A 17,138-nucleotide genomic window follows, 5' to 3' on the forward strand; every position below is an offset into this window, starting at 1 on the left:
TCAAACCTTTAGCCTGCACCCTTCAGCATGAGATGTTCTCTATTTGTATATAACATGTCAGGCTGGAATCATGAACCTTATTGACTATTAGATATGAAACAATTTCACCCAAAATTCACCGTATCTCCATATTTAATATAATTCTAGGTTAATTTAATCAAAGAGCTCTTGATATCAATTTAAATTTACTGTGGAGTTTAAACCGCAAATTCAACAATTGCACAAATCTATGCAGTCATATCAGATGACACTGCTAGGTATAATCTAAAATACACTTAATCTAAATTTTCAGCAATTCAGATGGCAGAGCTTTTGTTGCCTCATTCAGAGAGACAATGTACGTACTAGTACTTTTTTTAAGACAAAGCCCCCTAAAGGACCTTCAAATTGGCCAGTTAAAGACTGCATATTCTGAATTACCATTCACATTTGACAATTTTACCCGTTAAAAATGTTGTTTGTAAACTGGAAGCAATCTCAGAGGTTTATATACACATACAAACAACCATAACTATGTACAACAGACATTTTGAATATTGAAAATTCAATACAATCATGGTCCATAAATAGCAAAAGTCTAAATGTCTAATGAAATGGAGTAACTTAGTTATAAATAATGGTATTCTGAAGGATTCCTTAATTTCATAGGCAATAGATTTTTTTTCCAGTAGCATCACAGAGGGAATGCAGCAGTTAATCTATGAGGCATAGCAAAATTCCCTGAAGAATAATTTATGCCTAAGATTTACTCTCATACTACATTGGGATAACGATTCACACATCCCTTCTAAACTTGCTGGAACAGTAAGAACAGCTATACAATCAGTAACTGGTGTAAAAGCCAATACGCTTTACCTTACATATACGAGTACTTACAAGTACTTTAAGGCAACTTCCTACACCCCACAAACAGCACATTTCAAGGAACTCAAGCTGAATATTATCATACTGTCATAATTTGATGTACTAACACATTGCATTACCATAATCTTTTGAATGATTTTCAGGCATAGACCTATATACTTTCAGGCATAGACCTACACATAGTAGTTACAAAGACATTGGAGACTTCATCTGACAGTTTTGTTTAATTATGGGGTTAAAAAGAAAAATATCAGCTTGAAGCATGGATACATCTATTTTCTAATAAGTGGTTTCATTAACATTTTCAGTGATTCTGATCAACATTTTTGAATTGCCAAAGCATCTGGCCAAATTCCAAAGGAGAAAGATTGCTCTAAACCTGGATATTTTATGAAGGAGCTCAGTACTTTCAGATCTGCCAGGCTTCATTATTTACAGGGTTGCTTTCTTACCCCTGATGCTGTTTAGATTGTATTTTTTATCTTCACAATTGTTTCCTGAAGAAGACATGTAGCACTTTCATTGTACACTGAATTCAGACTATTTTTAAGATTAGCTTATCACAAAATGATGATACTTTTTTTTACATAAAAGTGCAATTGGAGAAGTTATTGTGCAAACGCATTTCAGTTATTTGCAGCAGAGCTGGCTAAATGAGTGACCAGCATATACTACCAAATAAACCTGCCCTAAATGCAATCCACTACATCAGTATGGGAAACACCATGCTCCTTTTGACACTCATCTTTTTTTTCTGACTGCTAGGAATTCTAGTTATGATTTCATTGTGCTGAGGACAGATCAGTCTTTTCCATACACTTACCCTCTGACAGCATGAATAAGTCTCAATGATGGATAGGCAGTTCGCACTTTCAACTTATTCTTAAGGATTAATGCATTAACCCACTCCACATGCTTCTCTCCACCTTTGACCATGAATGCTGGGATCCAAAGGACACTGTCATTCAGCATGGATAGTCTATGCACAAATTTTTCTTTGTCACTCTCATTCCGAAAGCTTCCAAATGCTCTTTGTACAACTGATGGGTTCATGGTAATAAAATCAGATTTAGTTCCCACATCGGCAGCATACTCCATCACAGGAGCTAGATTGCACCTGAAGAGGAAGAAATTAGTGGAAAAATGAAAACAAGTATGAAACATTAACTCAGAAAAATGTGTGCATGAAGGGAAACCTAAAAAGAAACATGTAAGCCCAATTCAATTTAATGTGAGAAAAAAATTACCAGTATAAAAGGTGTGATCATACCTAGTATTTTACTCAAGTTGGACAAGGATCAGACAAATTTTTAAAAATGTTAAGTGTACAGAATGATGTGACAAAAAATACTCCTTTTTGGAATCTTTTGGAAGCATCTTTTTTGATGCTCTAGAATGCATTAACATCTAAAGCAAGACTTGTGAATAATATGCTTTCTTTAAGCTATCAGCTTCCATTATTTGTTTATCATCATGTTGACAACACCTCTCACACAAAGAAAGCCATGTTAACAAAATAAGGTGCATTTTATACAATTTAGTCCATGCATTTTTATTTTACTTTAGTTACAACACAGTACATATATTTTTTTTTTTATAAACTACCTTTACCCCATCTTCAAATGAGTTTTTGGTACTTTTGATTTTGATATTATCACTGCAGTTGGGAAGATGTTTAGAAATTTAGTATTTTTATTTGACTTAGAACTGCAATTTTTGGAAAGAAGTATTAAACTTTCAGTTTTTCATTCATATCTCATTTTCAAATCCTCTTTAATTTTTCAGTAGTTTTGTGCCTTTTTTCTAGGGTTGAAAAGTTCTCATTACGCCATTGTTCAGCAGATTTTTACCTCAATTACATAAATACATACATATGTAATTCCCACATATGCATTGAATGCAGGTGACAAAATTCAAAAATTATTTGTGACTTCAGCAACCAGTATACTATGACAGGAACAAATAACTTCCACAACAACCTCAATGAATTAGGCTGGTATGCCCCAAAAACATACCCTGACACAACAATTAAAAACTGCTCTGTTTGAGGCAAAGGATGCCAAGAAGCAGTGCTGGAACAGGCTCCTCCAAAACCTTTGTACATTATCACACTCCTAATATAAACAGTATTCCATTAATTTTGCAATTTTTAATCCACTAGTTTCTTCTAATGCCAGATGTCCAATGACATAAAAATAAGTCAGTATTACTTAACAGTAACTGATGACCTAGGGCTTTCTGATAATACTAATTGCCCAGAAAAAAAAAATTCGTTATGTAATTATCAGGTTAAGAAGTAGTCCTACATTCTTCAGAAAGACATTCTGAAGACTATAAAGCAGCTCTAAAGCAACGATATAAAGACTATTCCAAGGAGATAAAGAAGTCCAGGTCTCTGATAATATGTGGGCAGATGTAGGCTAAGGAAATAGATTTATATTCTTCATTATCTTTATACATCTATTCCACAAACCATCTGCCTGCATTTCAGACTGCTAAGAGTAGTATCCTCTAGAAAATTATTAGGGCATAAGAAAAGCTGCCACTGAATTTAATATTGGCTTTGTAAATTTCTTCTGAAAACCTTAATGCATGAACTTACAACTTGCTATTATTTAAAGTTTTTTGAAATCTAAAAATAAATGTGATAGAATAATCAAACCAAGAGCTTAAAACCAAGTGATCAAATTGACTGAATTACTGATGCTTTTGAAAATAATTCTTTTAAGGGCAGATTGCACAACATAATGACGAATTTGCATAGTGGGTTTGCTTTAGTAGTCACATATACACACGTGATGGAATCTATTGCTGAAAAATGTGAGACAGATCTTGACATTGCAAATCCTGCTCTGAGTCCAACTTCGAGAAACAGACCAACATGACCATGTTTAAAAAGCTGTATGCCATATGCATACATTGTATGTCATTACTGCTACATCAGTAACTCAAATCAGTATTTTAGAAAGGTATACAGTGTAAGCAATATAAATTTGTAACTTAACGCATATTCAAATTTTTCAAGTATAACTTCAGAAATAATGAGCAATCCAAATATACTCAGTAGCAATACAAATGAAATTCTTTACCACTCTTGTAGTAAAATTTCTTGCTTATAACTAGTCTGAATCTACCTTCCTTCACTTTAAAATTATTGTACTTTGTCCTGGTGCAGTAGGCTGGGCTAAAAAAGTTTATCCCTCTATTTCTTATATGTTTCACGGTTAATAAAACTAGCTATTGTGTATTTGTATATAGACCCGTATATAGTTTTTACCTGTTTTAGAACTTTTATCTTAACCTCTAATACATCTTTATGATATACCACAGTTTCATACTGCTGTTGGAATTTTTAAGTTTCTTTTATTAGAAGATGTCAATGACCTCCCATGAATTCTCATGCTTCTTTCAAGAAAACTTCACATTCAGAGGCAAACATACATATATTAATTTTCTTTAAAGTGAAATGAAGAAGCCTATTAACTGAACAACTTTTAAATAATCAAAACAATATGCTTCCCTTATTGTATTTTTTAATTCTAGCTAATTTGCCATAAGATGCTAAATATTATCACAACAGAGATGAGGCAGTAAGAGTATTTCCGCACCAAAAGCATTACATGCCTAGGGATTTATTCACCATAAATGATACCATATTATTGAGGTTTTATAAGGAAGAATATATGTAAGATTGCAATTTACTGAATTTCCTCTTTCTCACATGCCACGTTATTAGTACCTTGTACCATATGAATGCATATGAACAAACTTCTCGCAACATACCACCATTTTCCATTCATTCTAAAAACACCTCTGTGCTGTCCTTATGTTAACATGCAAGTAAGCAGGCAACAAGTGGCAGGTGAGCAAGACAAACTTGCTATGCTACTTTTACTGAGAATAAAAATACAGTAATGAAGAGTCACATTGAGCACTGAAGACTGACTTAATTGAGCAAATAGCTAAAAATTTCTGTATTGATAATATATCACATCATAAAAAGGCTTCTTAATCTCCTAGATTTCCTTTCCCTGAGCAAGCTATTGACTTTCCAGACAAAAAAGATGGAATGAGTAGTCCCCCAGCAAAAAAAAAAATTGTCTAAAATAATGGTTTTCATGGGTTCCTTTACTAGTTTTTCCCATAAAAATTCTGTTTCAGTACAGTTTGAAACAAAACATCTCATAGGTATTTTCTTCAGTATAAAAACATTTAATCAGAAGTTTTACCTACTACTTCTTTCCCTTGCACAAAACCAGCAAATAATTAGTAATTATGTGTTCCCTTACGTCCCAGTTTAGGGCAAATTTGGGAGAAAATCTCCAAAGGGGGCCCCTCCAGAAAGCAAGAGGCTCCACACAGCCCCTCCCCCCAACCGGTTCGGGAAGGATTCCTCGGAGAGAATTGTCAAGAACCCGTTTATTTAAGAGGCCAAGCACGCAAAATGATCAATACCGAATGACAACACTCTTTCACAGCTCTGAAAAAGATGACAAATTCAGAAAGTCTCTCTTGGGAGTGGTCGCTTGTGGCATTGTGTGTTTTTAGAATCACTTATTCCTTTTGTAATTCAATAATGGTTCAGTCCTTGGTTCCCCCCCATGTACTTCCCTCACAATAGTTTCTCCCTGTTAGAGCTGGTCCCCCATCCCCTGCCTGTCATGGTAACCACCCCCTCTTATCTCGAGAATTCTCTGTGCCAGTCATTCCTTAATTTGATGTATGATTTGCCCCTGGGGTTTTTCCCCTCCCCTGTGTGATCCTCAGTGGCTTAGCTGTAACCCACGCTCCTCCCTGGGTCCTTGCTATTGGTAAGCTTTGTGTCTCCTCCTATCACACCCACTCCCTTTATCTGCGTCCCCCGGGCATCCTGTCTTTGTCGCCTGTGCCTGAACCCACCAGGAAAGAAGATTTAAAGATCCTTGATACTTATACAGGCGTCCCTCCCCCTTCCTTTGCTTTGGTACCTCGTAGCCAAAGTTCCCGCCTGCGCCACGCACGCCGCAGAAGGTAATCACTAACAGGGTTCCGGAGGGAATCCGGGAGCGGCACTTCGTGTGGCCATCTTCGGCCGGGCCGCGGGCACCCCAGCTGGGCACCCACACAGCCCTGCGGCCGCGGGAGAGAGGCTACAGTCGCTCTGTTACCGGTCCCTCCAGTGCTGGGAATGGCTGCTGCAGGCCACAAAGTGCAGACATTCAGTGTTTCCCAGGTCCCAGTCCAGAGCAGCTCGAGTGGTTCCAAGAAAGGGAAAGAAAAACAGTCCAAGGAAAATTTGGACTGTCTAGCTAAACTAACTAACAAGCAGAAGCAAAAGCAAGACCAAAGCAGGAGCAAGAGCAAAGCGAAAGCAAAGAAAAAAGCAAAAGCTGCCCTATGTACTGCCCCTGTCTCTTGTGTCCTGCCGACTGTTGGGGGAGTGAGCAGGCTGACAACAAAACCAAACAAACCTTTGCTCTTCAGAGCCCGTCTTGAAGGCACAGAACATGATATACAGCATAAACAGAACATGTGACTGGGGGTAAAAGGATCACCCTAGGACACCTTATTTCTTCTAAGCATCACCCTAGGACACCTTACTTCTATGGCTAAAGTATTTAGAAAATGGTCTAATGAGACCAAGATTGATACATTTTAGAGAGGGGGTTAGAAAAAGACTTAAGTGTATTGGAAAAATTCATAATTCATGTGATTGCTAGTATCACAGGCACTAATATTCATGGTACCTCAAATTAATGCTGCAGTGCCTATTCTTCCCATGACATCAGACCCAGACCACAGACAAAACCTCTGCACAGCTATTTCAACAAGGTGGCTACTCTAAACTTAGTATTGAGAATCAATTATTCTTAGGTGCCTTATTCAGAGGCACCTAACTTACACAAATATTATGTACAACCATAATACTAAAAGGCAAACATACCTATAAATACTGCCAGTAAAAATACAAGAGTTCCCACACATGAGTTTTCAGTGCGATGACAGAAAATTTTCAACTGAAAAAAGCACTGCAATGCAATCACTAAAAAGAGCTCTGGGGTAAAAGGGAAAAATTGGCTAGTATTTGAAATATCATGTAGTATTTGAGCACACATAAAACAACTGAGATACTAAGACATGCAGACCAAAAAGTCTCAGTGAATGAAAACCTGCTTTTTTCACAAACACCTGTAGCATGTATTAGTTACAGAAGGATAAGTTAAGAAAAAACTGTGGAGAAAAAACTCTTAATGGCTGGACTTGTATGCCATGAGAAAAAATTGAAGAATGGAGTAGGTGCTCCTATACCACACTTTTACCAAACTGGGTGATCATCCCTGAGTTTGCTGTGCCATCTTTATGGCCCAACATCCATAACATCATAGTTATTTAGAAAGCAGAGCTCAACAAAGAAAATAATGCAATCAAAATCATAAAAGATATGCTCAAATGAGAAGTCAGTTATTCTTCAGAGATTCAGTTCAACTTGCTTTGTCATTAATAAGCATACATATCATATATATGAATATGAGGTCCAGCACGCAGTATTCATAGACCATATTTCAAGTTAGTTTTATTTAAAAGCCATTAAAATTTCACTGAGTAAAATGGCTATCATTTCCATTTTATCTGACATTGAGAACAAAATAATACTTTACCTACAGCAGAATAATGCAAGAATTGGCCATGAATCTGTAGACTTCTTAATCCTCTAACAATTGGTGGACTTGAGGATTACTTGAAATAAGTACTTTAAAACCCTATAAAGCCAGGGGAAAGAAGTGCTTTATACCGATGCTTTGTTTCATTTGTCTCTTTGTAGATCTAAGCCAAAAGTATCAGTTGCACAGTACTAAACACATACATTCTGAGTAGACAAAAAACAAAAATCAGATTGTTGCTGGCAGATATATTAAACCTTTCTGAAACATAAGGCATTACACTTGATTAGTGTCAATAACATACACTCCTTCCTGAGTAGCCTGCGAGGTTCCGTATCCAGATTCATATACAAACTCTTGTAAGAATCAGAATAGTAGTCTTGAGTTCAGTGGCTCATGCCATTTTTAAGAAATAATTGGACATGAAAGAAAAATTAAAGCCTCAAGCAAGCAGGAGAGGAAAAAAGAGTTCAAGACTGAAGAGAATCTCACAGCTGGACTACACTCAATCTATATCCAAGAAGCACACTGCCCTAATGTGCGCATATAGCACATCTTCTCACACTTTTCTCTAAATAAAGGTGTGCAGCTGTGCTGTGGTAACTTTCACACACGCCCAAAAAAGAGGAATTTATAAAAAAAAAAAAAAAAATGCACCAACTTCCTATTTCCCCCAACAAATACAATTATTAGTAAAGTGTATGGATTCTCACATGTTCTGCTTACTTCTTTGGCTACAGAAAAAAACTAAAGTTGCTTCAAATTAATCATAGGAATCTGAAGTAATTGTGAATCCCCTAACATACCCACTTCATCTCTGTTCTTATCCATGGTATGACAGAGGTTGTTTCATGATAACTGCAAAATTAGAGGCTCAGGTACAGTACTGCAGATTCTATTCACATACAGCAATCATGAGGGGTTTTTAGGATGTGCCATGTAAAATATTGACTTGATACACCCTTTCACAACAGAAGTCACAAAAATACTGAATCTATGACTTCAGTATGAAGATGGTTTTTGTAACATCACCTGCTAAAAAACTTCATCAATTACTGTTGCACAGATTAGAACTTCTATTGGTAATCAACAAATTGTTCCTTCCAGCATCTCTCTGAACAGCAGTGACTGAAATCCAAGTTATCAACTGACACAGCATAGTGAAGTGTCAGAAAAAGTCTAAATGGCATTTTAGAAAGAGCTGCAAAATACATTATTTACATCTTTATTGTGTGTACTACTGCAAAATTACACATGGATTAGATTTGCTATTCCTTTGTACTCTTCCTTTGACAAGAAAATAAAGCAATGAATTTCTATCACTGAAAGTTTTTTGAATATATTAAAAAATATTTTAAAAACCCCTACAAAAACTACAGCAGTGAAATATTAAAAATTATATTTTACTGCATGAAAAACTAAGAAATGGAAATTAGCAGTATCCTGAACACCGGCCTCTTTAGAACCCATGAGCATTTGTATATAGGTGTAGAGAAGACACTTTCTATTGGTATTCCCTGAGCATTCTAGACTTCTGTCCTTAAATATCCTCCTAAATCACCTACTTAAGGACTAACTTCTTTTTTTAAAAAAAAACAACCCTAAAATGTGGCTACATGAGTCAAGCTTTCTCCAAGACTCTTCTGAGGGGGAGACCACTCACACCTGGCTGACTGGAACAACTCCACCAGAGCTCCCCTTTTATAAGACACTCAAATCCCTGAGCAAGAACATTGGAAGATGACGGCTTTCCTCTGCTTTCATTTAATTTTTCAACCCAGTGTGACAAGTTTAAGGAAAAAACAGAAGGTAACAATAGAGCTGCCACATTTGAGTTCTGAAAAGGGCTTAATGATCTAGTCATGATATATTCAGATGTTATTTTTAGAGGAAGACTCATGCTTTAAAATATGTGTGTTAAATTGGCAACTTTGCTTGCAACAGATCTGCTGGCTCCAAGGATATAGCTCTACTTGGTATGATGGCCATGGTCCAAGAAAGGTATACTAAAAAAAATTGAAGATAAAAGCTGATATGAATTACAAAACCAAGTTCCGGGATATAGATAAATTAATAATCTAAATACCTTTATTCTGACAAATTTATGATGCTTTTTTCCTAGTGACTGAAGGAACAAGGAACATTAATGAAGCTACTCCTAATTTCTTATTATTAATTTAAATTGCTCTTCTGAAATAAGATACCACACCTCCTCAGTATTATTAGGTCTGTCCTTTTCTTCTGCCATAGCATATCTGCTGAACCATATCTGCTGTCTTCTGCTCATACCATATATGATGCTTGCTTCTGCATATCACAGAAATATTCACCTATTGCCCACAAAAATCAATACGCTAGAGAGAAAGTCAAATCAGATTATCCTCACCTACTCACCTATGTACAGGGCAAACCAAGACATCTGTTAAGGGACGTATCCTTTCCTCTCGAAAGTTAAAAAAAAAAAAAAAAAAAGACAACAAGCTTCTTTTTCATGTCAACTCCACTAACCACATGGATGGTAAAGTTAAAAGTCAAAGTATGCTGGAAAAACAGAGCTGCATTTGCTCAGCATAATTTTATCATCAGTGATGGCAAAAACAATCGTTTGGTTCCTAAATGCTGGCAATAGAGTCACCAGGAAAAACTCCAGTGGGAATAGAAGAGTTGAAACATATAAACTAGGAACGTAAATCCAAAGACAGAAGCAACTAATATCTTCTCATGGCTGTTCCTTGTCAGAGCAGCCCTAACCTACTGAATAAGCTTCACTCAACAGGCCTCTTCTCCATACTGTCCAACTGAAATGAAAGGGACTTTTCTAGACGAGGGTTTACCACAAGAAAAAAACACAATATATTTACTAGAGTTTGTTTGACTGGTTGGTTTTAACCAAATTACTCCAAAACTGAACTTGGCCTCTGCTTTTGCATAGGTCTCATCACAAACATCCAATTAAATTATTTTAAAAAATAAAAAATATAACTACTTACTCTGATTTTTGATATTGTTCAAATTCTGAAGCCAGAGCTGAACTGTTTGATACATACTGGTTTCCAGAAGTAATTCCAAGTAATTACTTGGCAATGCTTAGCATTGTTATTTTACACTTGCCCAAAACACAGCTGCACTTTTTAGAAACTCCTACATAACCACTTTATTTCAAAATATACCACTTATTATAAGAAGTTTATCTGCTCTGTAAGATGCAACAATTAAATCAGCCTTGGCTTGGTAATTTCAGCATAAGAAAGTGCATAAATGTGGGAACAAGATGTACTTATTTATCTAATCAGATATTTTGGAGTGTTTCAGACTCTGTCTGGGTATAGATCAAAATGCAGCACACTGAAGCTTGGCACTAGAAGAGAGTAGCGGGGGCATACAGATCAATATTTCCTAATGGGGTATGAAAGCATGAGAGATAAAAAGGAAAGGTATATGGGAATCAGAAAATAGTTCATAGTCATCAGAGTTTGGGATTTTTTTAAAAACAAAGAGTCTCCTTGCTTCCCATTTTAATTAGATGGACCACATTTTCTACTGCCAAAATAGGCATGACTTCACTGAACTAGTGAAATTTCTGTGTGTTTGTCCATTATTATCAACACCTTCACACCCTTTAAAGGATCTTGAGTTAATCAATACTGCAAATATTATTGGATAGCTGTTGTGTCCTCTTCACTGTCACAGACCTTTACTGTCAGTTTGACCATTAAATTAATGGTATTGTTGGTGTTAACTCTAACCTAAGAACTGCTCCTCTAAGAAACAACTCTCAGAGACAAAATTTTCCTTCAGATTTCACTCCCTTCCACTCTTCCCCCACCCACCCCCCAAATAAAATACAATCAAAATCAATGGAATGTATTTAACCAGAATAGTATGACATACTTGTCACAGCACATAGGCATAATGTACTTGGTATCAGAAGACTCTACAAAACTGTCCTTCACCAGCCTGTACATTTGGATACATTCAGAAACTCCTTTCAAGAATACCAACAGGCAGCACATAAGCGAGGACATTTTACTTCTAGAGAGATCAGATAACAGTAAAAAGATTAACAGAGTGTCATGGTATATTTTAATACCAGAATCCTAATAGCAATACAGGTAAAGGGTTATGAAGCACTCCATAACTTCATAATTACACCATGTGATTACATATCAAGTACAATTTTTCTAAATGGAAGACAAGGAATGTAGGAAACTAACTCTGATGACTGATTTGTTTTTTTCTTCACTTACAAATTCCCTGCTACTTAAACAGATGCTATATAACTATACATGCATTGAGACATAAATAAAGTTTAGATTATAATATGCAAATTCTAAAACATCTTAACTTTCATTTGTAAATTTTAAAAAATTAAAAAATCACTGTATTGTGATCCTCCCTATAGGCAGGAGGGTCAAGCATGTTATTCTTAAAACATTAGAGATTATTAATCAGATTATTGTCAGACACACTAGTTGTTATACAGATCACTTATATATGGTATATTGCCATATACCATATGAGAGATGTTTCATGGAATCATAAATGGTTTATGTTGAAAGGGAGCCTTAAAGATTATCTAGTTCTAAATCCCCCATCATGGTCAGGGAGACCTTTCACTAGACCAGGTTGCTCAGAGCCCCATTCAACCTGGCCCTGAACACTTCCGGGGACGGGACATGCACAGCTTCTCCGGGCAACCTGTTCCATTTTCTCACCATCTTCACAGAACACCCACATCTCTCTCCAGTCTAAACACCTAATTAGCAACAATAACTTCCTACTGATCCTATTAAGCTCCACCAAGTGTTTAGAATATTATCTTTCCTCCATGTAGTTGAATTAGTTAAAACCTCCTGTCAGATATCATCACCTACTTTCATGGCTAGTAAAAATGTGCAGAATGGCATGGGGATGACTGCAAATAAATTCAGCACATGATTTAAAATAAAGTATGTACCCTGCCTTCTCTATGAAAAATTTAAATCTAGAAAATCTAGCATCTAATTTTTAGTGTGGTCCTGTGTCCTGGCGTGATTTGTTCACCTGCTTTGTGCCCACAAATGGGTCCTATAGCTTTAAGCTAAACCCAGAGAGAGAGAGAGAGAGAGAGACGAGAGAGAGAGAGAAAAGAGAAGTGGTAACTTTTTTTTGCCACCTGTGTTTAAAAACACAGAAATAAGATCCTTGGTTTCTCCCAACTCATGGTTTTTTCTCTCTAGAGAAAAACAGAAGAAGTAGCTTCTTTGCTTTTTAAGCTAGCTTTTCATTTGTTAATTGAAGCAGAAGTTCTTCCAGAACTGTAGTTTTGTCTTTTAAAACCATACAACTTTTCTCCAATCCAAAACACCAAAACATTGTCCAGGCCCCCCCCCCCCCATTGCACTGTGGTCCAGAGGCCAGCGCCAGACTCAGAAAAAGACAGAACCATACTACAGAAAAAATCCTGAATCTCTTCAAAGCAGCAAAATGTTTTAATATTTAACCTTATTCTTTCTTTTCATACCTGTAAACAAATTACTTGTTAAATAAACAAGTTTTTCATTTTCTCCAAGGAAAATCCTTTCAAACCTGTAAGAACCTGTAAAAAAAAAGTTGCTAAAACCTACTCTTCGTTAAAGGATACACCCTTTCAGAACATTTTCTCCCAAATTTGTCCAAAACCAATGCATGCTGTTAAACGAATCACATTTAATCTCAGAGAGGATGCAAAAGCATGCCATATGCCACATGCAGTTTAAAACTGTGGTAATTACTTTTAGATTTCCTCTGCAGTAAGTAAGGATGCTAATTTCAATAACTAGTAGTACAAGTAAGACTAATAAGGAAAACCAAAGAGAAGTGTGTTATTACTTCTGTTGAAACTTGTTAAAATAACTTTCAAATCAAATATAGAACTCATGTATATACTTGTATTTATGTACTGCAAAACCATTATTTTTCTTTTCCATGTCCTTTTACTATTTATTGTCCCCATCATTCTTTAAGGTGAAAAAAGAAAAAGCAAATAACTCACAGTGACTAATATTTCTATATTGCATTCTGCCACAACCCTTCTGTTTTCTGTCCTTTCACCCTTCTCAAACCAAATCAATTGAAACTTCTGCTTCAAAAGCTGAAGTACCCATCTCTTGCTCAGCATTTTCTACATAATGCCAAGATGTCAAATGAGGTCAGCTTTGACATGATACGTGAAATCCAAAAGGCCCTCTATTGTGTGTGTTTGAAGAATGAATAAAAAGTGAAACATATCATTTTCCCCCAAACTGCAAGAATATATTCTTAAACCAATGTGAAGGAATATATTAGGGTGACTTCCAACTACCTCAGTGGCATCCTGGTTTAACATTAATATACCACACTGAAATTTTACTACATGCTACACAAATGTAATGTAGTAATTTACAAAAGGCCATCTGGGCTGACCAAAAGCTAAAAAAAAAATATTCTTAAATGAGAAACCATATTGCATTTCTACTACCAAGACCTCTGTAAGAATAATTTTGTCTGGAATAAGCACAGCAAAAAGCAAAATTAAGTAATGCAAACCTCTCTCCCTTGTTTTACTTTCACAATAATCTTCTTACCAATAATATAGGCATGAATTTAAATTTGGAGAATCACATGCTGGTGGATACTGTTTCAGATTAATTTCAGATAATGCCTGTAATACGTACCTCAGATTAAAACATTTCTCCCAGCTTTTCAGCAAGAAATATAGTACCCTGCATCTTCAACAGCAGATAAAAACTTACCTTATAACAAAGTCATGGCTGTCAATCTCTTTTCCACAACCACTCTTCAGAAGGACGCCAGAATTCCCAACAACTGCACAGGTTTTAAATCGGCGATTTTTCATTGGGGAAACTTCAGGGAGAAGGCTGTGCAAATCCTGAGAAATATTTAGAGTGCGACGTCTGTCCAGTACATAATGAATTACATCTCCGGGCTTGAAGCTGCTTTTGACCACTGAGACATCTCTTTCAGCATCCAGGAACTGAAGAATGTTCTTCCTGCATTGACAGAAAAATGCAGAGACAAAACCCAACACTTCGTGCTCAAATGGAATTTTATCTAGCAGCAATACAGACTGCTCAAACCACACAATATAAAGCGGAGGGCAGACAGCGTCATTCCTGCCAGGGTAATTTCCCATGCTCTAGGATGGGCATGGGCAAAGCTTTCAGGATGGAGTTAACACTGCAGTTACAATGTAACACACAAATACTATAGAACTAGACCTTAATGACTTGTACTTACAAAGACATAGAGAGAGGAAGGAAAGAAAGATAACTGAAAATTTGAAGGCATACTGTGCTTGACTGTCTTCACCAAATGTTGGTATTAAGATATTTTTAAAAAGAACTGTGGCAGTTTGTTTTCATAAAAACAAACTTAAACACATGAAACCTTTCTGATCAGGAAATGCTATGTCTTACAAATCAGCTTGGCTGAGGAATGGCCATGTTTTCTTATAGATTCTTATTTCACCATTAGAGTAATATATTCAGTTTAGCATAAACTTCCTCCTAATTAACTGAAGTTTTACTAAAGTTATCCTAATTGACTTGATATGAGAATACACCCAGTCTTTTGTACCAATTTGAACAAAATCAGCTTAAAACATAATGCAAATTAAACTACTGCAGCTCAGGGTCCAATCAAGCTGTTAGCCGAACTCAAAATCTCTTACAAACTCACCAACACTTTGAAACATTGACCATCTTTTCAGCAAATAACTGTTTAAACTATTACACAGGTAAAGACACACATGACCAAATATGAGGGCTTAATAAACTACCATGTATCGAGTGAACTATGGCAGATGAACACTTGTATACTCCCAGCCCTGAGCAAATACCTGAGGAAGAATGTTTGCTTTTATGTCAGCTGAAAAGTGAAGTCATGGTATCTGCTTATGGGAACATCAGGATGCTCTGCCTAAGTGGAGGTAATTTACAAAAGGCTATCTGTTGCTTTTTGTAAGGCCAAACTTGCCTCTATTTATTTGCAAAAGTTATCAGTGCTGATGGAGAAGAGACGTTCACCCTCCTTTTGTTGTTGAAGAATGCTGAGACCAGCCTGACTCATCAATCCCAAAGCACTCTATTCTGTGAATAACATCTTTCCTAACAGAAACTGACACTGCTGAGGATGCAGTAGAGCTCCTTATAATGGAACCAACAAGCAACAGTACCTAAAGCTGCTGAGCTGATACATCTGACTGTCAATCACTTTATAGCACAAAAAAGTGAGGCCCCCTTTTTAATGGCAGAGAATTCTGAAACATTCCTTGTTGGATGCAGTGTGTATGTAGCATCCTTCCTTGAATGGGAATCCCCTTCCAGGTTACTCTGTAAGGCCGAGTAAAATAGACTTGCTCATGGTCACTTGTACAGGCAAGTACCATCAATTTCTTCTCAATTATTTTGCTAGCTTTAATACTATTGCTTCAATATGGCTTCAGTAAACAGTGCACTATACTGGAAGTTATAACTGTACCATGAAGTAAATAAAAATGATCTTTTAGTCTAATTATTATCATTAAGATCATCAATAAATAATTTACTTTAATAACTAAAGCATATTTGGTTTGCTATCCTTAATCTTGTGGACAAAGTTGCAAAAAGGTTCAATTACATGTGCACAATCCTTTAAACATAAACTGTTGACCAAGTCTGGGGCGAAGATTAGATCAAATCATACCTTGATTCCTCTCTAAGAAGAGGTTTAACATGCAAGGGGTTTAGAAATCAAGTTCCGTATCTCGTAACTCAGTGGGAGGGATTCTCTAATAAACTCTGTCCAAAGATTCCATTCTGCTCACAACAGGTGGAGATGAGGGTCCAAAAATTGGCACATGTTCAATACGTACTCAAAAGAGATACTTAATGACTGCAATGTTATGACTAGTGTATGCAATTACTGACGCCTAAACTGGCAGAGCAGAGCAGTTTTCAATACACCCTTGACATAAAAACCTGAAAAAATCCCTAGGCCAGAGATGGAGGAGCCACTGATGGGTTAGGATTGGGAGCAAGCTGACTTAGGTTGCAAATGCAAGATGTGGCCAGAGATGTGTTTTTTATTGCCCTCTGTTAAAACCAGGTGGGGCAGTTTTCTTTATCTCTTCCACAACCAATCCTCTGTCTGGGGAAATACCTTCTGTTAATGGGCCATTGAGTCTCACAGCATGACTGATAAAATTACATCATCCTGTTATGAGATATTCCACCCAAGAGGAGGAATGAAGCATTCCTACCTGGATATAATCTGAAATTTAGAACACCACAGGCAGCTTTTTCCCCACTAAGCTTTTTCCCACTTATCCCAGAAGATAAGCCTTTTCCTACTAGATTCCCAGAAAAGACTAGGCCCATCTACAACACCACTGGACCTTCAGAGAAAACCTACACCCTTTCTACAGAGTCATTGTTTCAACAGAAATACATCAGGAGGACTGCAACCAACATTTAATCAGACTGCTACCAACACCCAAACCCACAGGGTGTCATATGACTATTCTGACTCAATCACTGTTGTTTTATATTATTGCATTTTTATTTTTCCTAATAAATGTTTTTTCTATTCCCATATCTTTGCCTAACAGATCCTTAATTTCAAAATTATAATAAT

The 17,138-nt window shown here is 36.4% G+C and overlaps 2 protein-coding genes across 3 annotated transcripts in view; both read right to left on the reverse strand.

Annotated features, from left to right (window-relative positions):
* The window catches only part of PAM (peptidylglycine alpha-amidating monooxygenase), a 654,400-nt gene that overhangs the window by 456,290 nt on the left and 180,972 nt on the right, over positions 1-17,138 (reverse strand). The gene's annotated exons all lie outside the window — the stretch shown is intronic.
* ST8SIA4 (ST8 alpha-N-acetyl-neuraminide alpha-2,8-sialyltransferase 4) overlaps positions 1-17,138 on the reverse strand; it is a 53,785-nt gene that overhangs the window by 26,126 nt on the left and 10,521 nt on the right. For both annotated transcript variants that reach the window (XM_030237075.2, XM_050986811.1), the window contains exons 3-4: positions 14,258-14,515; positions 1,688-1,981 (exon numbers count right to left, since the gene is read on the reverse strand). In XM_030237075.2, the coding sequence (XP_030092935.1) occupies positions 1,688-1,981; positions 14,258-14,515 (552 nt within the window). The remainder of the gene's footprint in view (positions 1-1,687; positions 1,982-14,257; positions 14,516-17,138) is intronic.

Source organism: Serinus canaria, chromosome Z, assembly GCF_022539315.1.
Source record: "Serinus canaria isolate serCan28SL12 chromosome Z, serCan2020, whole genome shotgun sequence".
Lineage (NCBI taxonomy): Eukaryota > Metazoa > Chordata > Aves > Passeriformes > Fringillidae > Serinus > Serinus canaria.